The sequence below is a fragment of the Canis lupus genome, chromosome 16, assembly GCF_048164855.1.
Source record: "Canis lupus baileyi chromosome 16, mCanLup2.hap1, whole genome shotgun sequence".
NCBI lineage: Eukaryota > Metazoa > Chordata > Mammalia > Carnivora > Canidae > Canis > Canis lupus.
In genome coordinates this window covers 56001209-56020492 of record NC_132853.1, presented here as the reverse complement: position 1 = coordinate 56020492, position 19284 = coordinate 56001209, and the positions used below count along the sequence as shown (strand labels likewise).

General features: G+C 48.8%; 1 protein-coding gene and 1 long non-coding RNA gene across 26 annotated transcripts in view; one reads left to right on the top strand and one right to left on the bottom strand.

Moving 5' to 3' along the window:
- TMEM94 (transmembrane protein 94) overlaps positions 1–18174 on the bottom strand; it is a 35576-nt gene extending 17402 nt beyond the window's left edge. For 4 of the 14 annotated variants that reach the window (XM_072781539.1, XM_072781542.1, XM_072781540.1 and 1 more), the window contains exons 1-2: positions 2674–2936; positions 1445–1552 (exon numbers count right to left, since the gene is read on the bottom strand). In XM_072781539.1, the coding sequence (XP_072637640.1) occupies positions 1445–1552; positions 2674–2727 (162 nt within the window). In that variant the 5' untranslated portion in view covers positions 2728–2936. Of the gene's footprint in view, positions 1–1444; positions 1553–2673; positions 2938–6674; positions 6805–17256; positions 17455–18016 lie in introns of those variants that run through there. The other 10 variants (XM_072781547.1, XM_072781549.1, XM_072781544.1 and 7 more) reach the window with 8 other exon arrangements.
- Positions 17262–18923, top strand: LOC140607140 (uncharacterized). Of its 12 annotated transcripts, none has more exons than XR_012009285.1 (3): positions 17262–17411; positions 18095–18633; positions 18714–18923. It is a non-coding gene; the product is annotated as an uncharacterized lncRNA (long non-coding RNA). The 12 variants fall into 12 exon arrangements; XR_012009290.1 differs by lacking the exon at positions 17262–17411 and adding an exon at positions 17615–17633 and having other exon boundaries at positions 18151–18633; XR_012009287.1 differs by lacking the exon at positions 17262–17411 and adding an exon at positions 17618–17633.
- Positions 18924–19284: the final 361 nt, after the last annotated feature.

The window sequence follows — 19284 nt, the reverse complement described above, 5'->3', positions numbered from 1 at the left end:
ACAAGAGACGGAGATTGGGCAGGAGAGAGGGAGGGCCGGATAAATCTCAGGGGCTGCAGGTCACGAGGGAAGCTGCAGCATCTGGGATGCTGACCATGTTCAAAAGACAGGCAAAGGCTGAAAGGAGCAGCCAGGGAACCAGGGTGATGCCCCCCTTCTAGTGAGGCCTTTAGACTTTGGACATTAGTGACTCCCCTCTGTGCATCTCGTGGCCGTCCTGACATCCGCTGCCTCATTCCAGGTGCCCCCCTCTCCACAACCCAGAAATGGATTTACTCTTCCTCTCTGCACCCAGGTTCCTAGAACCTGCACACGACTGCTCTCCAGGTGTGGGAGGTATGGGCCAGAGGGTAGCAGATGCTCCTGGGGCCGGGCCAGCAGAGGCCTGCAGAGCTGACTGTGTGCGTCTGCCCACGCATGTTGTGTCTGGCCAGGAACACCAACCCCAGACTGGCGATTAAAGACAGCGAAGCAGAGAGAAAATAGCCACTCTGTAATCACACGCCTCCTGGAGAAAAATGCCTGCCCATACAGGCAGGCCCTGGGGCAAGGACACAGCCTTCTGGGCCAGCCGGCTCTCCGTGGCCCCAGGCACACTTCTTCAGCTGCCTCCGCCCCTCACACACACCTCACCCTGTCTCTGGCAGGTAGGCAGGCAGGAGAGTACCAGTTACCGGTAAAATCACGGTTTCTCCTGTTGTGCTCCACCCCCCACCCGGTCCCCTGCAACGTGAGAGCCAAAGATGAGGAACTTGGTGGAACTTCAGCATTTTCAAAGGAAACGAAGAAAGCACCATGGGCGAGAGGGCTCTGCTGGCCTTTCTCAAAACACAAGTTAGGCTGAGCACCAATAGAGAGACCGTGCAAGGATGCGTGTGGTTGGTTTGGGAGGGACCCAACTCTTACACATGCCATCTGAAGGTCTGCTTTTCCTGTCTACAGGGCCAAGAAGGGTGAGAAAAAACTGCCCCAGCCTTAAGTACCCAGAGGGAGTGAGAGATTCTTCATGCTTCCCAGATGGTCCAAATCTCCCACCCATCCCACTGCCAGACACCTCCCAAGATGTTCCTGGGGTGAGGAGTGAGAGCTAAGTGCAAGCTCTACAGCAGAGGGGAGGCAGGAGCCTGCATCTCCACTTACACCAATGCTTTGCAGGTAGAACAACGCTCAGGCTCAACTGAACCCAGCAAAGTAACTTGAGGTGCTAGGAAGCCCAGGCCCAGGAGATGCTGGCCACAAATGCCCATCATGAGCTGGGCTTCTCCTCCATCAAAGAGGGACACTGAGCGTGGGGGGGAGAGGGGGCAGCGGTGCCTGGGTGGCTCAGTCAGTTAAGAGTCCAACTCTTGATTTCGGCTCAGGTCATGATCTCTCTCTTTCTCTCTCTCTCTCTCAAATAAATTAATTAGGGGCACCTAAGTGGCTCAGTCAGTTAAACATCTACCTTCAGATCAGGTTGTGATCCTGGGGTCCTGGGATCGAGCCCCATGTCAGGCTCCCTGCTTCTCCCTCTCCCTCTGCCTGCTGCTCCCCATGCTTGTGCTCTCTCTCTCTGTCAAATAAATAAATAAAAATCTTTAAAACAATTTTTTTTAAAGGGGACACTGGGAGGGCATGGGGATTGAGAGCAGCAGAAGGGTAGGGAAAGAACTCGGTCAAATCAGAACTACAAAAAATCCACTACTGAACAGGACCAGCTCTGTGGGGCCTGATGCTGTGCATCTGGGTCAGTCTAATGTGCCTTTCCAGAGCCAACACCCCTAAGCTGCACCACTTTGGTCAGGTTTCCCAGGTGACCCAGATCCAAAAGCATCTGGCCCCCCAGCCCCGGTCCTTTCAGGACCCCTCATAGGTTCTATCCCCACAGCAGTTGTTTACCTTCCCACTCCACCTGCTTGGGGAGCAAAATCTGTTCCCATAGGCTCAGGTAGATAGGTTATGAACTTAGCCCATGACCCCTAGCCCTGATAATAGCCAATAGCTAATCAGAGCTGGCTGGCCCCAGAACCAGGTCCCCACCATCCCAGCTTTCTTGGCCAGTGCAGGTGGGGAGTGGACCCAAAGCTGGACTCCACGTCATGCCTAAGTCACTGAAGCTGGGTCTTTTTTAGTAGCCATGATAAATCTCTTTTTAGCTTGGCTAGACACAAATTGAGTCTTTTTTCAGCCAGGCAAATCAAAGCCTCAAGCTTCTTCCTCTTCCAGCCTCCTGCTGACCTTGGCACTTCCACTCATCTTCTTCTTCTTGCAGCCTCCCAGACTGAGGAAGAAATCAGCCGGGCCCTGGTTCCTCCCAGCTCAACAACGCATGTGGTCCAGCAAAAAACAAAAACAAAAACCCTTCCTAGCCCCAAGGAGGGTTGACATCCAGGCCCAGGGCTTCCCGTTACCCCCAGGTCCCAGCATAACTCAACAGGATGCCCCACTGGGACGCTCAGCTCCATTCTTGCTCTGGGTGACTTGGGAGCCTGGATGGCAGCTGCCTAGACACACGGGCATTGGGATTCCCATTCTTAACCTTCTTCAATCCTAGCTACCTCATAATCTGAGCTGCCTCCGGTGCAGCACCCATTTTCAAGACTTGTGGCAATTACTATGCCACAAAAGCCTTGCACACAAAGCAGAGAACAAGGCATTTGCAACAGAAATATAAAACCAAGTTAGCATACTCACTTTGGTGCATTTGCCCTGAAGGGGCATCCATAGCTCTGTCTGCTTAAAGAGCATGTGGTAGAGCCTGAGCCACAAGGAGTCAACTACAGAACTTCCAACACCACCCTCAAGGAGAGAGGAGTAGAGGCAGGAACAGAGAGAGAGAGAAAGGGTGAGAGAAGAGAAAAAGAGGGGAGTGGGCTGGGGAGCGTGGGAGCGAGGAGCCGGAGCCTGTGCCGCAGAGGATCCGTGCAGAGTGAAGCTTCAGTCTGCTGATTAATTCAGCCTATTTCCAGTCACGCTGCAGATTTAGGGAGGGAGGAGGAGGCAGTGCAGCAACGGAGCTGTGGGAGGGAGGGAGAGCCAGAGGGAGGGAGGAGCCGGGTTGAGGAGAAAGTTTGTAGATGCTTTGCCAGATGCCCAGGAGCTTGGCCCAGTGATCAGAGGCCACCGAAGGGTGAGCAGGGGGGCGGCTGCAGCCAACAAGGTGTGCGTACACCAGGAGGAGAGGCTGTGCTGAGCAGGCTGCTGGAGCCCGAGGGCTCTCTCCCCAGACCACCCCTCCTTGGCCCCAAGTCACTGGGCAAGGTGGGGGCCTGCCATCCACAAGAGCTTCCCCCATATCACTCAGAGACTCCCAGTATGGAGCCATGCCAACAATAGCTCTTCCCACAGTTGTAGCTGCAGGAAGGAGGGGAGGGGGGACTTGCCAGTTATTAATAGCAGCACATCCAGCGTGGAAGGGGGAAAGACTGGCAACTGAGAAGCCTGGAGCAGTGACTTCTAGGAGACAGAGCAGGGGACTGGAAGCCAACGGAAGAATCCAGTGGAAGAGTCCAGAGAAAGAGGGTAGAGCCAGCAAACAGGAAGGGCTTCTGAGGATTCCAATACCTTCGACCTAACACCTTCCCACTAGATAGCAGGAGTTTGGGGGTACCCCCAACAGCAGAGCTCAGCCAGCAGCTGATAAACATGCAGTCACATTTAGACATACCTGCCAAAGAGCTTCTGGGACAGGAGGCCCCTGCACACACAGGGCCTTGACTCCCACCCAGGGACCTATGATTCCAGGAGCAGCAAGCAGAGCCTGAGCATCGATCGCTCTGGGACTCTGAATTTGACACACAGGCAGCTCCCTGCACAGACCCCCAAAAGGCCCTGGGAGTAAACCGGAAACATCTCAGCCTACGTCCAGGCCACTCTTAGGAAGGGGCTGCAAAACCCCAAGGGAGAGGAAGCAGCCAACAGGTCCAATAACTAGAGAGTGCAGGCTAGAGCCTGAGCACTCCTCTCCAGGGCCCTGTTTCCCAGACAACACCGACAACACCATCTCTACCATCTCCACCATTGCCAGCTGCAAGGAGGGGGAGAGAGAGAGCCTCAGCTGAGTTCAAGCCAGCCTCTCCTCTCCCCCTTCTGAAGCACAGCTCCTTGTCCTCCCACCCCACCCCTGCCAAATCCAGATCTGAACGGGAGCAGAAAAGGAGGGGCCAGGACGTCCAGAAGTTAAGGGTAGGAGGTCTCCCTGAGGAGGAGTCATCTACACATTAGGCTGCAGCCTTAGCAGACCAAGGAGAGACCAGTGTCCCCCTGTCCCCTGCTCCCAGGACACACTTCCCTCTCACTCCCAACCAAGGCCCTGCTCTGTGGGGGCCATAGCTAAGCAAACATTCTCCCTCCTGTGTGACAGGCCCTAGAAAGAGCAGCTCACGGGGCCTAACCCAGGGCTCCGCAGGACTTCCATCCTGTCCCCTTCTTACACATGAAAAGTGGAGCACTGCACCTAAGAAACAAGTCCAGACATTCACCACTACAGCCTGTCCACCACAGGGGACTGGCGACCGAGGAAAGGAGGTTCAGATGGGACACGGAGGACTGGTAGGTCATGAAGGGGTGGGGGAGCAGAAAAGCAGCCAGCAACAGCCAAGCTGATCCTGGGCTACTGCCAGGGAATGCCAAGCCCCTCTCGATCAACTTCCGCCACCCAGCTCTCTGCATTCCCACGCCCTCCACCCTCTAAGAAGCCCTGACCTTAGGAGGTCACTGGGGTAATCTTTAGAAACCACGTATACAACTCGCAAGCCACTTCCAGTAGAACCTCTGTCCAGTTCTATTTCTTCAGTGCTTACACTATTATTTCCTCAGCTGGATCACAAGCCTCTCCAAACTGGAGTGGGGGTGACCCCGCCAGAGCCTAGAGCTCCACCAACCCCAAGTAGGTATTCCATGAATACGGCTGACAATGTTTCTAGTTCAGAACTCATCTCTCCAGAAAGACAAAGAGGATAAAGAAAAATCCCGTAGGCAGAACGGCCCCTAAGAGCGATCCCTCCCAAGCCCTGGAGTGTTCTTGCTCAGACTTGAGAGAGAAGCCAGCCCGCTGGCTCACAGAACTTTGTTTCCCCGGCTTGCTAGGAAGCAGTGTTTCAGCAACAGATTGGAACCAGAGGACAATGCTGTCAGCCTCACCCCGGCTGGCCACCACATCACACAACAGCAAAGCTTCTGGGGGCTGCCCTCCGTCACTGAACAATGCACGGCTCTTGTAATTGGATGTGGCGGCCTTGCATTCAGGCTAGGGACAAAGTAAACGTAGCTTTCCCTCTGTGCAATCATGCATAGGATGGACACCTGCAGAGCAGCCAGGGGCATCTGTAACCAGGAGGCTGCACACAGCTGCTCCAGGTTCAGGCCCACAAGCCTGATCCACAGCCGGCCCAGAGGCATGTGAAGCCTGGAGCTGAATGAGCCAGCGGGCAGGCAGGCACCACCAGGGACCCAGTGTGTGGACCCCACTGCTCCTTCTCCAAACCTTCCAAGATCTCTTTGACAGGAAAATTGCCATCCTTAAGTTCAAACTGATAAATATTCACCAAGCCCTTGCTGCGCGCCAGGCTCTCCACTAGGAGCCAGGGACACTAGAATAGAGTGGGACGGGCAGATTTCAATACAGCGTGGTGGGCACAGTGGTGGAGGTACTACTATGAATCCTGGAAGGAGGGACTTCTGGAGGGGGAAGGAGGACTTATTAGGAGAAGGTGATGGGGCTTGAAATAAAGAAGAATAGGAGTTTGTCAGGAAAAAAAAAGAGCCTAAATGTGGACAGTGTACCCAAACCCTAAAGCATGCAGAATGACAAGTAGTAAAGGCAAAGTAGGGGAGGCTAGGGACGCAGGGCCAACGGGCAGCAGTGGGATGACGGTGAGCTTTGCCTGTCACATTCAGTGTTTCAGCAGGTGGCGTGGAGTCACTGCAGACTCTTAAGCAGAGGTGACAAAAGCCAGCTCTGCATTTTGGACACCTTTCTCTTACAGCAAGTGGGGAAAGAAGATGAGAGAAAGGGGACCTGTAGGATGCTGTGCCAGAAGTCCAGGCAAGAGACAGAAGGACCTCCCCTGGGGCAGTCTTCGTCACAGGGGAAGGATACTCCGATTGCCAACAAATCCACTGCCTGTCGAAGGCAGTATACAGAGGCTGGGAGGTGTACCTGCAGTATACAGAGGCTGGGAGGTGTACCTGCATCAGGCTGGGAGGAGGGGGCCGACCTTGCCAGTGCCTGGGCCTCCTGGCTCCTTGCCTCCAGCTGGTTATGCAGCTGTGTTTGGAGTCTGACTGAGGAGCTCTTCCCTAACCACAGAGAGGGTGCCCAACAGTACTCAACATGGCTCAGCAGGTTGGGGCAGAGCCCTAGCAAAGAGCAAACAAATGAAATTACACACCCCTGGGCAAGAGGTGGAAGACTGGCTCAGAGCCAACCCAAATCAGAAACCTGCTCCCAGGCCGGCATGCTAACTGGTCCCCACCCTCTGGTCTGTGCTCCCAGCTCCCTGAGTGCTTCCCAGCCCAGTAATAGCACTGTCTTAGGGGGGACCACCATCCCACACCCCAATCCTGAGAGCCAAAGCCCCCTCTCTCACTTTTGGTTTAAAGCCCCCAAAAGAGGAACTCCCAGGCCAACGCAAGTAGGGAGAGTCCAACAGAGACACATAGATAATACCCATCAGGTCACAAACGTGGCCTACCGTGCGCTTCTCCTTCACATCCATGGGCCCAGAGTACTGCAGGCATGCCCAGATGAATGCGGTCACCCCCAAAAGGAAGGCTCCTCCCCGGCATGTACAAGGACCAGTGACTCTATCACTGTCACAGCATCTGGCAAGAAGGAAGGGAGAGACCCCATCAGTCCAGGGTGCTGCATGGGCAGCTAGTGAGAAACAGGATGGTATATACACAACAGAGAGGCTCGTGGAAAAGACTGGAACCCTGGACTTCCGGGGCCCAGCCAGCCCTGTCCTGGCAGCACAGTTTCCCCAGGTATCCAGCTGTGGGTGGATTGCACCCTGAGGCTGGGAAGGAGAAGGCAGCACAGGGCTCGCTGGAAGTCCGAAGCTTCCCCTCTATGAACCCTCATTTTCGGACGCATGCTATATGTTGCTCCATGTGCACTCTGGCTCACTGACTTGCAGCAAGCAGGAGAAACCTTGGCTTCTCAGCTTTTTTAAAAAATAAAGACTAGGGGTACCTGGGTAACTCTGGTTGGACGTCTGTCTTTGGCTCAGGGCATAATCCCAGATCAATCGATCATTTGATTCGATCATTGAATCCCGTGTCAGGCTCCCCACAGGGAGCCTGCTTCTCCGTCTGCCTATGTCTCTGCCTCTCTCTGTGTGTCTCTCATGAATAAATGAATAAAATATTTTAAATAAATAAATAAAAAATAAAGACTAGGGGTGCCCATCTGGCTCAGGTGTATATTCGAGCCCCACATTGGGTGTGGAGATGACTTAAATAAATAAAAACTTAAAAAAAAAAGTAGAGATTAGGAAAAACAATGAATTAATTAATTTTAAAAATAAAGAAAGGTTAGCATTAAGGTAAACTGGAACCCACCCACATGTGCCCACAAACATGCCCACATGCACATGCCCACACACATGTGCCCACACATGCACACCCAGACACATATGCCCACACATACACATGCCATACAGCTGAGCTTCTTGTGTGCTTTGCTGACAGGGCAGTGCTCCACAGGTACCTGGGCAGATACCTACCAGGATGGGTGATCCAATCTGACAACCATCTGGAAAATGAAGACTAGTCCTATCTCCCCACACAACCCCTGATCCTCACCCACCCATCCTGGCAACCAACACACTTTAATAATTTCACACTGGGGAGTGTTTGGGTAGAGTGCCACTGAGTAATCTGGTTCGGTGCCCGGTGACTACTTGTGGAGAAAGCATTAACTTGCTGACTAGGGCAGTTCTTTCTGGGGCCTATAGCAAAGCCTCATGAAGTGGAGCTTGTCAGAAGCCCAGAAGAATTGATCCAGAAAAGAGCTGTCTAGAAACAGTAAAAAAGCTGCACCCAGAGAGCCCAGCCAGGAGGCCTCAGCTCTGCAGCCACCAACTCCACTCCAAATCCCCGTGTGATTCCTTGCAAGGTGGCACTAGTGCTGACCTGACAGGCCTGTGCTTCCACGTCTCTCCCTATCCCTGCCCTTTGCAACCAAGGCTTTCAGAGCTGAGTGAGCTAGCCCCAGAGGGTCAGAGACAGATGGTGACACTGGAAGCAGCCTCTCAATGCAGTGACATTTGGTCTTTGGCAGCCAACTGAAATGGGATCCTGAGAGGTTGAATCCATGTCTCCCCAAGGCCACTCTGACTCACACAGCCCAGTCCCTGTTTACAAGTACAGCTCAAGGTCCCCATGCACCCCATCCCAGCAGGGCCTGGATGAGGTAGTCGCCACACAGGGCAAGGCACCAGAAGCCAGATGGGGATTATGCTTGGCTCCTTCTGCCAACACAACAGGAGTGAAATAACTCTGCGGCCAGCTGGAACCACAGCATTCAGAGAGGGCAGCCAGGAGCAGGACATTTTTCTAAGAGTCTCTGTTTTCCCATCACTCTATATGTGGGATTCTGGGAAAGAACGGTCCTCACTGTCTAATCTGAAACCAGCAGCTAGATCCTTAAAGGGCCAGTTCTACCTCTGGTCCGTTGTGAAAAAATGCACAGGCTTCGAAGCCACATACCCCTGGTTCAAATCCTGGCTCTAACATGTATCAAGCGCCAAGTGCCCTCGGTAAATTACTTGTCTCTCTGAGCTTCAGTATCCTCGTTCATAGAAAGATGCCTATTTCACAAAGAAGCAACAAGAATTACATAAAATATTATATGCAGAAGGTCTAGTACTGTATTTAGCATATAGTAAGTCTTAATAAACACTTGCCATTACTATCACCAGGAAACAAGAAATATGAACAAAGTGCCACCTAAGTGAAGAATAAACTCAAAAGTAAGAAGAGGGTAACTGGCTGGCTCAGTAGGTAGAATATGGAACTTTTTTTTTTTTTTTTTTTTTTTTTTTTTTATTCATGAGAGACACAGAAAGAGAGGCAGAGACACAGGCAGAGGGAGAAGCAGGCTCCATGCAGGTGTTCCGATGTGGGACTCGATCCTGGGTTTCCGGGATCATGCCCTGAGCTGAAGGCACACGCAAAACCACTGAGCCATCCAGGTGTCCCAGAACATGGTACTCTTGATCTCAGGGTCATGAGTTCGGCCCCGCACTGGGCCTAGAGCTTACTTTAAAAAAGGGCGGGGGGCAGCCCCGGTAGCCCAGTGATTTAGCGCCGCCGCCTTCAGCCCCAGGTGTGATCCTTCGAGAACAGGATGGAGTCCCACATTGGGCTCCCTGCATGGAGCCTGCTTCTCCCTCTGCCTCTCTCTCTCTCTCTCTCTGTGTCTCTCTTGAATAAATAAATAAAATATTTTTTTAAAAAGTAAGGGGAAGAAGAAAACGAAAGGCATAAATACTATAAAATATGTAAAACTCTTTATTTGCAAAAGACTCGATCGTATAGGAAAAATTCTAAGAGACAGAACAAGTAAGTGTGTAAGTTTACAAGATACAAGGTCAAAATACAAAATGCAAATATAGATTAAATTCCTATATGTTATAAGGAAATATAGTGAATACTTAGGGATGACTTTTAAAAATATATATGTAAGGCCGCTATGCTATTGAGAGAAATTCAAGACCTAAATAAATGGAGAGATATGCCATGTTCATGAGTTAGAAGATTCAATATTAACATGTAATGTTTAAATAATTAAATTAAATGCTAACATTTATATTAATGTATTCATCCCATAACCCTGAGATCATGACCTGAGCCAAAATCAAGAACCAGATGCTTAACTTACTGAGCCACCTAGGTGCCCCCAATATTAATACATACCCACTTGAATGGCTATAATGAAAAAGACTGACAATATTTAGTGTTGATGAGGATACAAGCTCATAAACTGCTGGTGGGAATGTCACGTGGTACAACCACTCTGGAAGACATTTTGGCAGTTTCTGATAAAGTTGAGTATCCAGGGCCACCTGGGTGGCTCAGCAGTTGAGCATCTGCCTTCACCACAAGGGCTTGATCCCAGATCCAGGGATCAAGTGGGCATCAGGCTCCCTGTGGGGAGCCTGCTTCTCCCTCTGTGTCTCTGTCTCTCCTCCTCTCTGTATCTCTCATGAATAAGTAAAATCTTAAAAGAAAAAAAAAAGGAAAAAAGTTGAGTATCCACTCACCATACTTTCCCATGATGAAAGCATACTTCCTCAAAAAGAACTGTCTACAAATGTTCATAGCATCTTTATTTAAAATGGCCAAAAGCTGGAAACAATCCAAACGTCCATTCACACGTGAATGAACTGTGGTATATCCATACAATGGAATTCTGTGCAGCAACCAAAGGGAGTGAGCTTGCACGGATACAATGCAACAATGTGGCTGAATCTCAAAAACATTTGCTGAGCGAACGGAGGACAAAAGAGGGCATAGCATATGATCTCATTTCCATAAAATTTAGAACAGGCAAAATTAATCTATAGTGACAATTGGGCAGCCCAGGTGGCTCAGCGGTTTAGCACCACCTTCAGCCCAGGGCCTGATCCTGGAGACCCAGGATCAAGTCCCATATCAGGCTCCCTGCGTGGAGCCTGCTTCTCCCTCTGCCTGTGTCTCTGCCTCTCTGTCTGTCTGTCTGTCTCTCATGAATAAATAAATAAAATCCTTTTAAAAAATTTAAAATTTATCGTGACAATAAGCAAGTGAGGGGTTACCTGGGGTTACAGGGAGGGAAAAACTGTAAAGAGCACAGGAGCCTTTAGTTCAATATCTTGACTGTGGGTGGTGGTTACAAGGGTGTATATATTTGTCAAAACTCTTTGAACTCTATACTTAAACAGGTGCATTTTATCATATGGAAAAAATGCCTCAGTAGATACAGCTGATTTCTAAAAAGTAAGGTGGGATCTAAGTTCCAACTAAATTAGCTCTACCAACCTCTAAAATGTCTAGCACATGCAAAGTTTGGTGGATATGAAGGAAAACGGTTGGGTGCCTGGGTGGCTCATTCAGTTAAGCATCTGCCTTTGGCTCAGGTCATGATCCCAGGGTCCTGGAATTGAGTCCCACATCCCCAACTGGACTATCTGCTCAGTGGGGAGCCTGCTTCTCCTTCTCCCTCTGGTATTCCCCCTGCTTGTGCTCTCTGGCTCTCTCTAGCTCTCTGTCAAATAAATAGAATCTTTAAAACTAACTAACTAAATAACTAACTAACTAAATAAATAAATAAAAGAGAAGGGTTGATGAAGGAAACATTTATCCAGTGCCTACTGTGTGTAATAACTGTACGTATTTACTCAATGTAAGGAATAGTCTTATTTTCACAAAAGTATAAGATATGGTCCCTTCACAACAGGGATTTATAATACAGCCAGGCTTTGAATATTCTGAGAAAATATAACTGATATTTAAGTTGGCGTTGAAATACCAAATGAGAATTGAAACAGGGGTGTGGGGGCCAGGAATCCCTTGCTGAAAGAAGCCAAGGCCCAGGGCACCTGCATGGCTCAGTTGGTTGAGCAGCTAGCTGACTCTTGATTTTGGTTCAGGTCATGATCTCAGGATTGTGGGATCGAGCCCAGCTTCAGGCTCCATGTTCACCATGGAATCTGCTTTAGATTTTTTCTCCCTCTCCTTCTGCTTCCCCCCAGCTCACATTCTAAATAAATAAATAAACTCTTTTAAAAATAATAAAAAGAAGCCAAGGCTCAAGCAGTGCACTTAGGAAAGCTTAAGAATGAGAAGAGTGGGCAGCCCCGAGAGGCTCAGCGGTTTAGTGCCGCCGCCTTCAGCCCAGGGTGTGATCCTGGAGACCCGGGATCGAGTCCTGGAGACCTGGGATCGAGTCCCATGTCAGGCTCCCTGCATGGAGCCTGCTTCTCCCTCTGCCTATGTCTCTGCCTCTCTCTCTCTCTCTCTCTCTGTGTGTCTCTCATGAATAAATAAATAAAATCTTAAAAAAAAAAAAAAAAAAAAGAATGAGAAGAGTGAGAACAATCCAAGCAAGAACTAGAAGTCTCAACAAAGGCATCAAGGAAGAAAAGCATGGAGCCCTTTAGAAATATGGTGATCTGGGGTGGTGGGTGGCTCAGTAGTAGGTTAAGTGTCCCACTCTTGATCTCAGCTCAGATTTTGATCTCAGGGTCGTGAGTACAAGCCCTGTTGGGCTCCATGCTGGGTGTGGGACATACTAAAAAAGCAGGGGAGGGGGAAAGAAAAATGGTGATCCGATCTGTTCAATTAGAGCAGAGGATCTAAGAAAGAGAGAAGAAATAAAGGACTATATTGAGCAGGGAATCAGGGGCCAAAATGCACAGGTGCATAAACGCCAAACCAAAATAACCCTGGGGAGTCACTGAAGGTTCTGAGCGGGTCCCAGTATTTTGAGAGGGTAGAGAATGGATCAGAAAGGGAAGGAAGGGGATCCCTGGGTGGCTCAATGGCTGGGTGTCTGTCTTCGGCTCAGGACGTGATCCCAGGATCCGAGATTGAGTCCCACATCAGGCTCTCTGAGTGGAGCCTGCTTCTCCCTCTGCCTATGTCTCTGCCTCTCTCTGTGTGTGTCTCTCATGAACAAATAAATAAATCTTTAAAAAAAAGGAGGGAAGGGAAAGAAATTACAGAAGAAGTAGATGAAAATTATAATCTTGGTTTGCCAGGATGAGTATCTAGACAAAGGCAGCATAGTAGCCATGGAAACAAAGGGATGGATGCTTCCTGCTGCCAAGTTCAGAACCAGCTCACAAAGAGCTAAGTAGGTGCCCAAGATTCAGGTTGAGGGCAAGCTGAGGAATTGACTGTCCTTCTAATTCCTTCCAACACAACCTTCATTAGCTGCACTTATATTCTAACCATAACCAAAACACCGAAAACACAATGGGGTGGACTGGTATTGAGTTGAGTAGCTGTGCCCAAAGGGTACTAACTGATGGACTGATGTTCAGTTGTGGGTAGGTTTTTAATAACAAGCCTCAGGGTTCTATCCTTGGTAGTGTCCTAATCAATATTTTTATCAATGACCTACTCTGAGGGGGTGTTGGGGGGGGGACTCAACATGAGTGGTATCTTTTATATAATTAGAACTGCATAAAAAATGGAACAAATTAAAAAAGAAGAAAACAAAACAAAAAAATGGAACAGGGACTCCTGGGTGGCTCAGTAGTTGAGCGTCTGCCTTCAGCTCAGGTCGTGATTCCGGAGTCCTGGGAACGAGTCCCACATCGGGCTCCCTGCACAGAGCCCCTGCTTCTCCCTCTGTCTATGTCTCTGCCTCTCTCTGTGTGTCTCTCATGAATAAATAAATAAAATCTTTTTTTTTTTTTTTAAAGGAACAGGCTTCCCTGAGAGACAATGAATTCCCCAGCATCAGAGGGATCCAAGCAGAGGCTGGAAAATTATGAAGATAATAATACATCAGGTAGCAAATAAAAGATAACCTTTTATGATGTCTTCTAACCCTGAGAGACAAAAGAGATCAAGAAATCCAGTAGCTTCTGCACATGAAAAGATGCTCAGTTCCACTTGTAACAAGAGACGTTCACGTTAGACCCCAAGAGAACAAAGTTTGGAAGGCTTTCACCACCAGACTTCAAGGTTTTTAAAGCCACAGTAATTAAGGCAATGTGGTATTGACCTGGTAATAGAATATCCAAAAATAGATCCAGATATATATGGTCAATTGATTTTTTGAGAAGTCTGCAAAAGTGGAGAAAGGTAGTCTTTTCAACACACTGCACTGGAAAAATTGGAACATTCAGATTAAGAGAAAAGAAGAACTTGGAAATACAGCCTGCACTATACACAAAAATGGATCTGATACCTAATGTAAAATTATAAGATAGGAGAAAATCTTTGTGACTTTGGCTTAGATTTCTTAAGTACCAAAAGCACAGCTCACAAAAGAAAAAATTATTAAGTTGGAACGGAGTGGCTGTGGACAAGAGTCAGAGGGGAGGAATCTGACTGTACATATATTTATACCTTTTGATTTTCAAACCATGTGAAAATTTGGAAAATTAGCAATAATTCTGGATATATGCCCCAAAGAAGTGAAAACAGAGACTCCAACAAGTATTTGTATACTCAAGTACCTAGCAGCACTATTCACGGTAGCCAAAAGGTGGGTGCAAGCCAAGTGTCCATCAACAGATGAATGGGTAAGTCAAATGTGATCTACACATACAATGGAATATTACTGAGCCTTAAAAAAGTAAGAATAGTCTATCATATGCTACGACATGGATAAACTCTAGTGACCTTACACTAAGGACAAATGCTATATGATGATTCCTCTTATTTGACGTTCCTGGCGTAAGCAAACTCCTACAGACAGCAAGGAGAATGGTGATCGCCGGACACTGGGGGCAGGAGGGGACATGAGGAGTTAGTGCTAAGGAGGACAGAATTTTAATTTGGGCAGATGAAGAAGTTCTGGAGATGGATGGTGGGGATGTTTGCACAACAGTGTCAATGCACTTCATGCTACTGAATTGGTTCAAATGGTCAATTTTATGTTATGTATATTTTACCATGATAACCAAAAAATCACTAACTTCTGACTCTGATTTTGCAATTAGCTCTGGCTTATGTTACAAAGCAATACTCTTCCCTTTAAAGATATATATGCTCTTTTAAACACACCTTTGATATTCTCTCTAGTGTATATCCTTTCCAAGTATTTCCCAGTATTTTGCTGTTCGCCTTTCTATGAAGGAATATTCCTATCACAAATCTCTTTCTCAAAAGGATCCTGAAATTAAGAAAACTAGGTTCATATAACTATACTGAGGTTTCTGGTTTCCCAAAGGCCACTGTAACCCCTTGAAAGGGTCTCCATCCCTTGAGCACCCCTGGTTCCCCCACCACATGGGTCTCTGGAACTAGGGAAGCCCAAAGCAATCAGTGTGAGATGTGCCCAGCTTGAGGCAGGCATCTTGGCGGGTCTAAATCTGGCCCTTACCCTACTTGCCATACCATGTGACCAATACTGTTTACTACCATCTCAGCAGCCACAAGCAAAGCTTATTATTACACAAACCCCTGATCACCAAACCACACATTCTGGTTGGCGGGTCAGTTCCGGCAGAAGAACATTCCCGCTACAGCTTTGGCTTACCCTTGAGTTCACCTGTGCTACTGGACACAAATCCAGGCTTAGAAACCAGGGTTCAAACAACATTTTTTTTTCAAACAATATTTTTAAAGGAGGCTATCTTTTAGGTAAAGAAAGACACTCTCAAGGAAACAACACTGACACAATAACAAGATAAATATTGACACACATGTAGGAGTGGAGAAGTGCCAACCATGACCTAGAAACTTCTCACTTGAACATCAGGAATGGATTTAGAGTCTTTGTGTCTTTCCAACTGGGGAGGTTTATAAGAGTTCATACTGGACTCACCAGGTAAGGTTCAATAAAGCCTCAAGTGTAGGTAGTATTTACATTAGCACTCCTCCCCCTCTCTACAGAAATTGTTTCCCAAGCTCAACATTAGGGAAAGAGCATTGAGGAAGAACCAAAGGATCGTGACCTTCACTTCTCATTAGTTGGGCAGGAGTTAAGCTTTCCAAAAGGCTGATTCTCAACACTTGGAGCTGGCACTCCCTAGCAACTTCTCAAAATAGAAATGTGAAGGGCTTTCTGTTTTCCTCCATTTCACTGCCCAACCCTGGCTCTCTCCATCTAATCTTCTGATGTCGGGTCACCACAAACAAGGGACAGGGTAAGGCTGGTGGGGGGAGTTCAAGGGCAGTTAACTCTCAATTATTTGACGGCTGATTATCAAGGGGATGGTTTATACTTCACCTCCCTGGTCTAGGAACTATTCCACGGTACCCACCAGTTTCTCTATTTGAAGTTCTAACACAAAGAACCAGTGAACAAGGAAGTTAGAGCTAACACAGCAGCTAAAATAAGACTTCAGAGAATTTGTGGATTTTATTTGAACATGCTGCCCCTGTTCCAGGGTTAATAATAGGCTATGTTCTGATGTGTTCTGATCTTTAGAGTGATTTTCAAACTTTTTTACTCCGTGGAACATTTTTATTATTCTAGATGATGAACCTGACTTGTGCCATTGCTTAAAAAATAAATAAATAAAACTACCTGTTAGAATACTAAGATCGGCCATTCTTTTGCCAAGATTACCATGAAGACATACCATAGGGATATTTCTTCTTTCTTCTGTGGTTCTCAAGTGTTTTCTGCCTCTACACTGTTCTTACACAAAACACATCCCCATTAATAACACTACAATTGTTCTCCCAAAAAACAGACAGCCTACCTTGCTCTGACTCCATCCTTTCCTGCCCTCTCAGCTAAGAATCACTGAAGTCATTTCACCTCAAAATATTTATAAAGACTACAATAAATATTAATACAAGAAATCAGCCAGGGAACTACCTGTTGGTTACTTACAAATAATGAATGCAAAAATGTATTATGAACTTAGTAAGTGGGTGGCCTAGTAAGTGGGTGGCTCAGCGGTTGAGCCTCTGCCTTTGGCTCAGGGCATGATCCCGGGGTCCATGGATCGAGTCCTGCATCAGGCTCTCCACGGGGAATCTGCTTCTCCCTCTGCCTAAGTCTCTGCCTTTCTCTCTGTGTCTCTCCTGAATAAATAAATAAAATCCTTAAAAAAAAAAAAGAATCTAGTGCTGGTGCTCATGCCATATATACCTATAGATAGAGATCATCCACATACTATCTCTAAGGCAAGCAATTACTCTGCAAGAAGCTCAGAAAAGTTAAGGAACTATTTCTCAATCACACCTAGCAGACAACTGGTCTGGTGGATAAAGAACTTCAGACTCTTAGACTTCAGAGTGCCAGTCCTGGCTCCAGGTGACCCTGCCCCTGCCCCTTTGCCTCTCCCAAAAGTTACTCTCCACATTTGTAAAGTTAAAGCGTTAAAACTCCTCCCTCCCCACTTCCACCGTCCTAGAGTGTCTAAGAGTACCCAGGGAATAGCCAAAGTACGTCGCTAAAGCGGAGTGTGTTGGACAAAGCAGGAGAAAACCATCAGCTCCTCTGATGCAAAAATCACAGGCTTGCAGGAAAACAGGCTCAGTGCAAACCTCCCTCCTTTTTTCCCCTGGAGCCACACAAAAACTCGGAAGAGAGGGTGGGATGTGGCAGCACGTGACCAAATCAAGGAACACGCCAAAGTGCAGCCCGTGGTTCCACACCAATGAAAGAAGGGCAGGGTTTCCCTGGCACTTGGCACCGGGCACCCGGCAGGGGCTCCCACCGCGCACGCGAGGGACTGCGAGGCTGGACTTCAGGGGTGTGCGGCAGGGGAAGGAGGGCGCGGCGGCAAGCACAGCAGTCGGTTTGCAGGATGGCAAGTATTATGTTCCTATGGTTGCTTCTAAGGAGTCTTTAAACGCTTCTGTAAAGACGGAAAGAAAAAAGAAGGAAAAAAAAAAAAAGGCAGGGCACGCTCCAACTGCAGGGTCACCGGGCCGCTCGGGGTCAAGGCCCTCGGGCTCCATCCACCTGGACTCGGACGTGGTCAGCACGAGGGCCCAGGTGGCAGCTGAGAGCGCGCGCAGGGGGGACAACGGTCTGAACCGGGGGCTGGGGGCGCGGGTCCCCAGGGGCCCGTCAATACACCGCAGCCCCCTGAGCCGGGGCCCAGACACCTCCACCCTGGGGCCGGGATTCATTGTTGGCAGGAGGCTCCCATCGGACGCGGGACCCCCAAGGGGCCGTGCCAGGGCCGAGGGCAAGTGTGAGCACCCGGGAAAGGGAAGCGGCCAGGAGCTGGAGGCAAGAGCCGGTCCCCGGGCTCCGCCTCCGAAGAGATCCCCCGAGGCCATTTCTTGGGTGCAGACCCCAGACTCCTCTCTCCCTGGTCAAGAATCCAGAGGGCGTGGAAGGCCGAGCCCCACGCCCCCTTGCTTCCCTGCTCCCCTTGCCTCGGGCCACCGGCCTCCTGGTACTTACCGGGGCCGGGGGGCTGTCCTCCTCGCCCGCGTCCTCTTCCCTCCCTGCCCCCTCCTCACTTCGCGTCCCCTCCTCCAGGGGCCGCGGCCATGTCCGGTGCTGGCAACTCTAAGGGGGCTTGCCTCCCTTCTCAGACAACCGAGGCGCCGCTAGCAGGCCAAAGTGCTGGACGCCGATTGGTGAAAACCCGAGACGGGCGGAGAGTCCTGGTTTCTTATTGGCTGCGGAGCGCGCTAGACTGTAGCTGAAACAGTCCCTCTGGGAGCCTGGCGGAATTAAAGGCCGAGTGATGCCGGCGGGAGAGGAGGGACCCGCTGTCCACTTGTGGGTGTGTGGCTCTGGCGCTTTCAGGTCCAGAGGTCCTGACCAGAGGCGAGGGCACGGCTTCCACCTCAATTACTTTTCCTATGTATATCCTAAAAAGATAGAGCCACACCCAAGCCGCCTTTTTTTCTTTTTTAAAATCAGCCCTTTCGTAGAACGCCAGGATCTGCTATTTCTTCTAAGCTCCCCTCTTGTTGCTGTGAGCAAATGCCTAGAGACACCTGGCTTAGAGACCTCGGAGACAGTCCCTCGGAGACTAATACTGCAACCGAACCAAAACTGGAGAACCTAAGGCAAGACTTCAGTTTTCCCTTCAGCTCAGCTGTACCCTAAAGGGAAAAAACAAGCTTAAAAAAAATTTTTTTTTTCTTAGATAATTAGAGAAATCGCCTGGGAGAGCTCTCTTGGGAAAACAAAGCAAGCCTGTGTCAGTATTTACTTCAGTTTTCCCAGAGATGGAAGTCTGGAGACTTGTTTTTTTGTGTTTTGCTTCTCTGTTTATAAAATTAAAAGAGGGTCATGGCTGGCCTTGGGAAGTAAGAGCCCCCTTCCCCCATTAATAAATTTAATTATATAATTAAAATCTCTCTTCTCAGCTGAACAAGAAGATATTTTGGTATCTGCTTTTATATGTTTCAACTGTTCTAGCCCTGGCTTAAAACATCATGTTACCTTTCTGCACACAACAATCTTCTGCAGTTTATCTTTTTTTTTTTTTTTTAATTTTTATTTATTTATGATAGTCACACAGAGAGAGAGAGGGGCAGAGACACAGGCAGAGGGAGAAGCAGGCTCCATGCACCAGGAGCCCGATGTGGGATTCAATCCCGGGTCTCCAGGATCGCGCCCTGGGCCAAAGGCAGGCACTAAACCGCTGCACCACCCAGGGATCCCCTGCAGTTTATCTTTTGCAAATAGATACCTCTCTATACAGGGAGATCTCT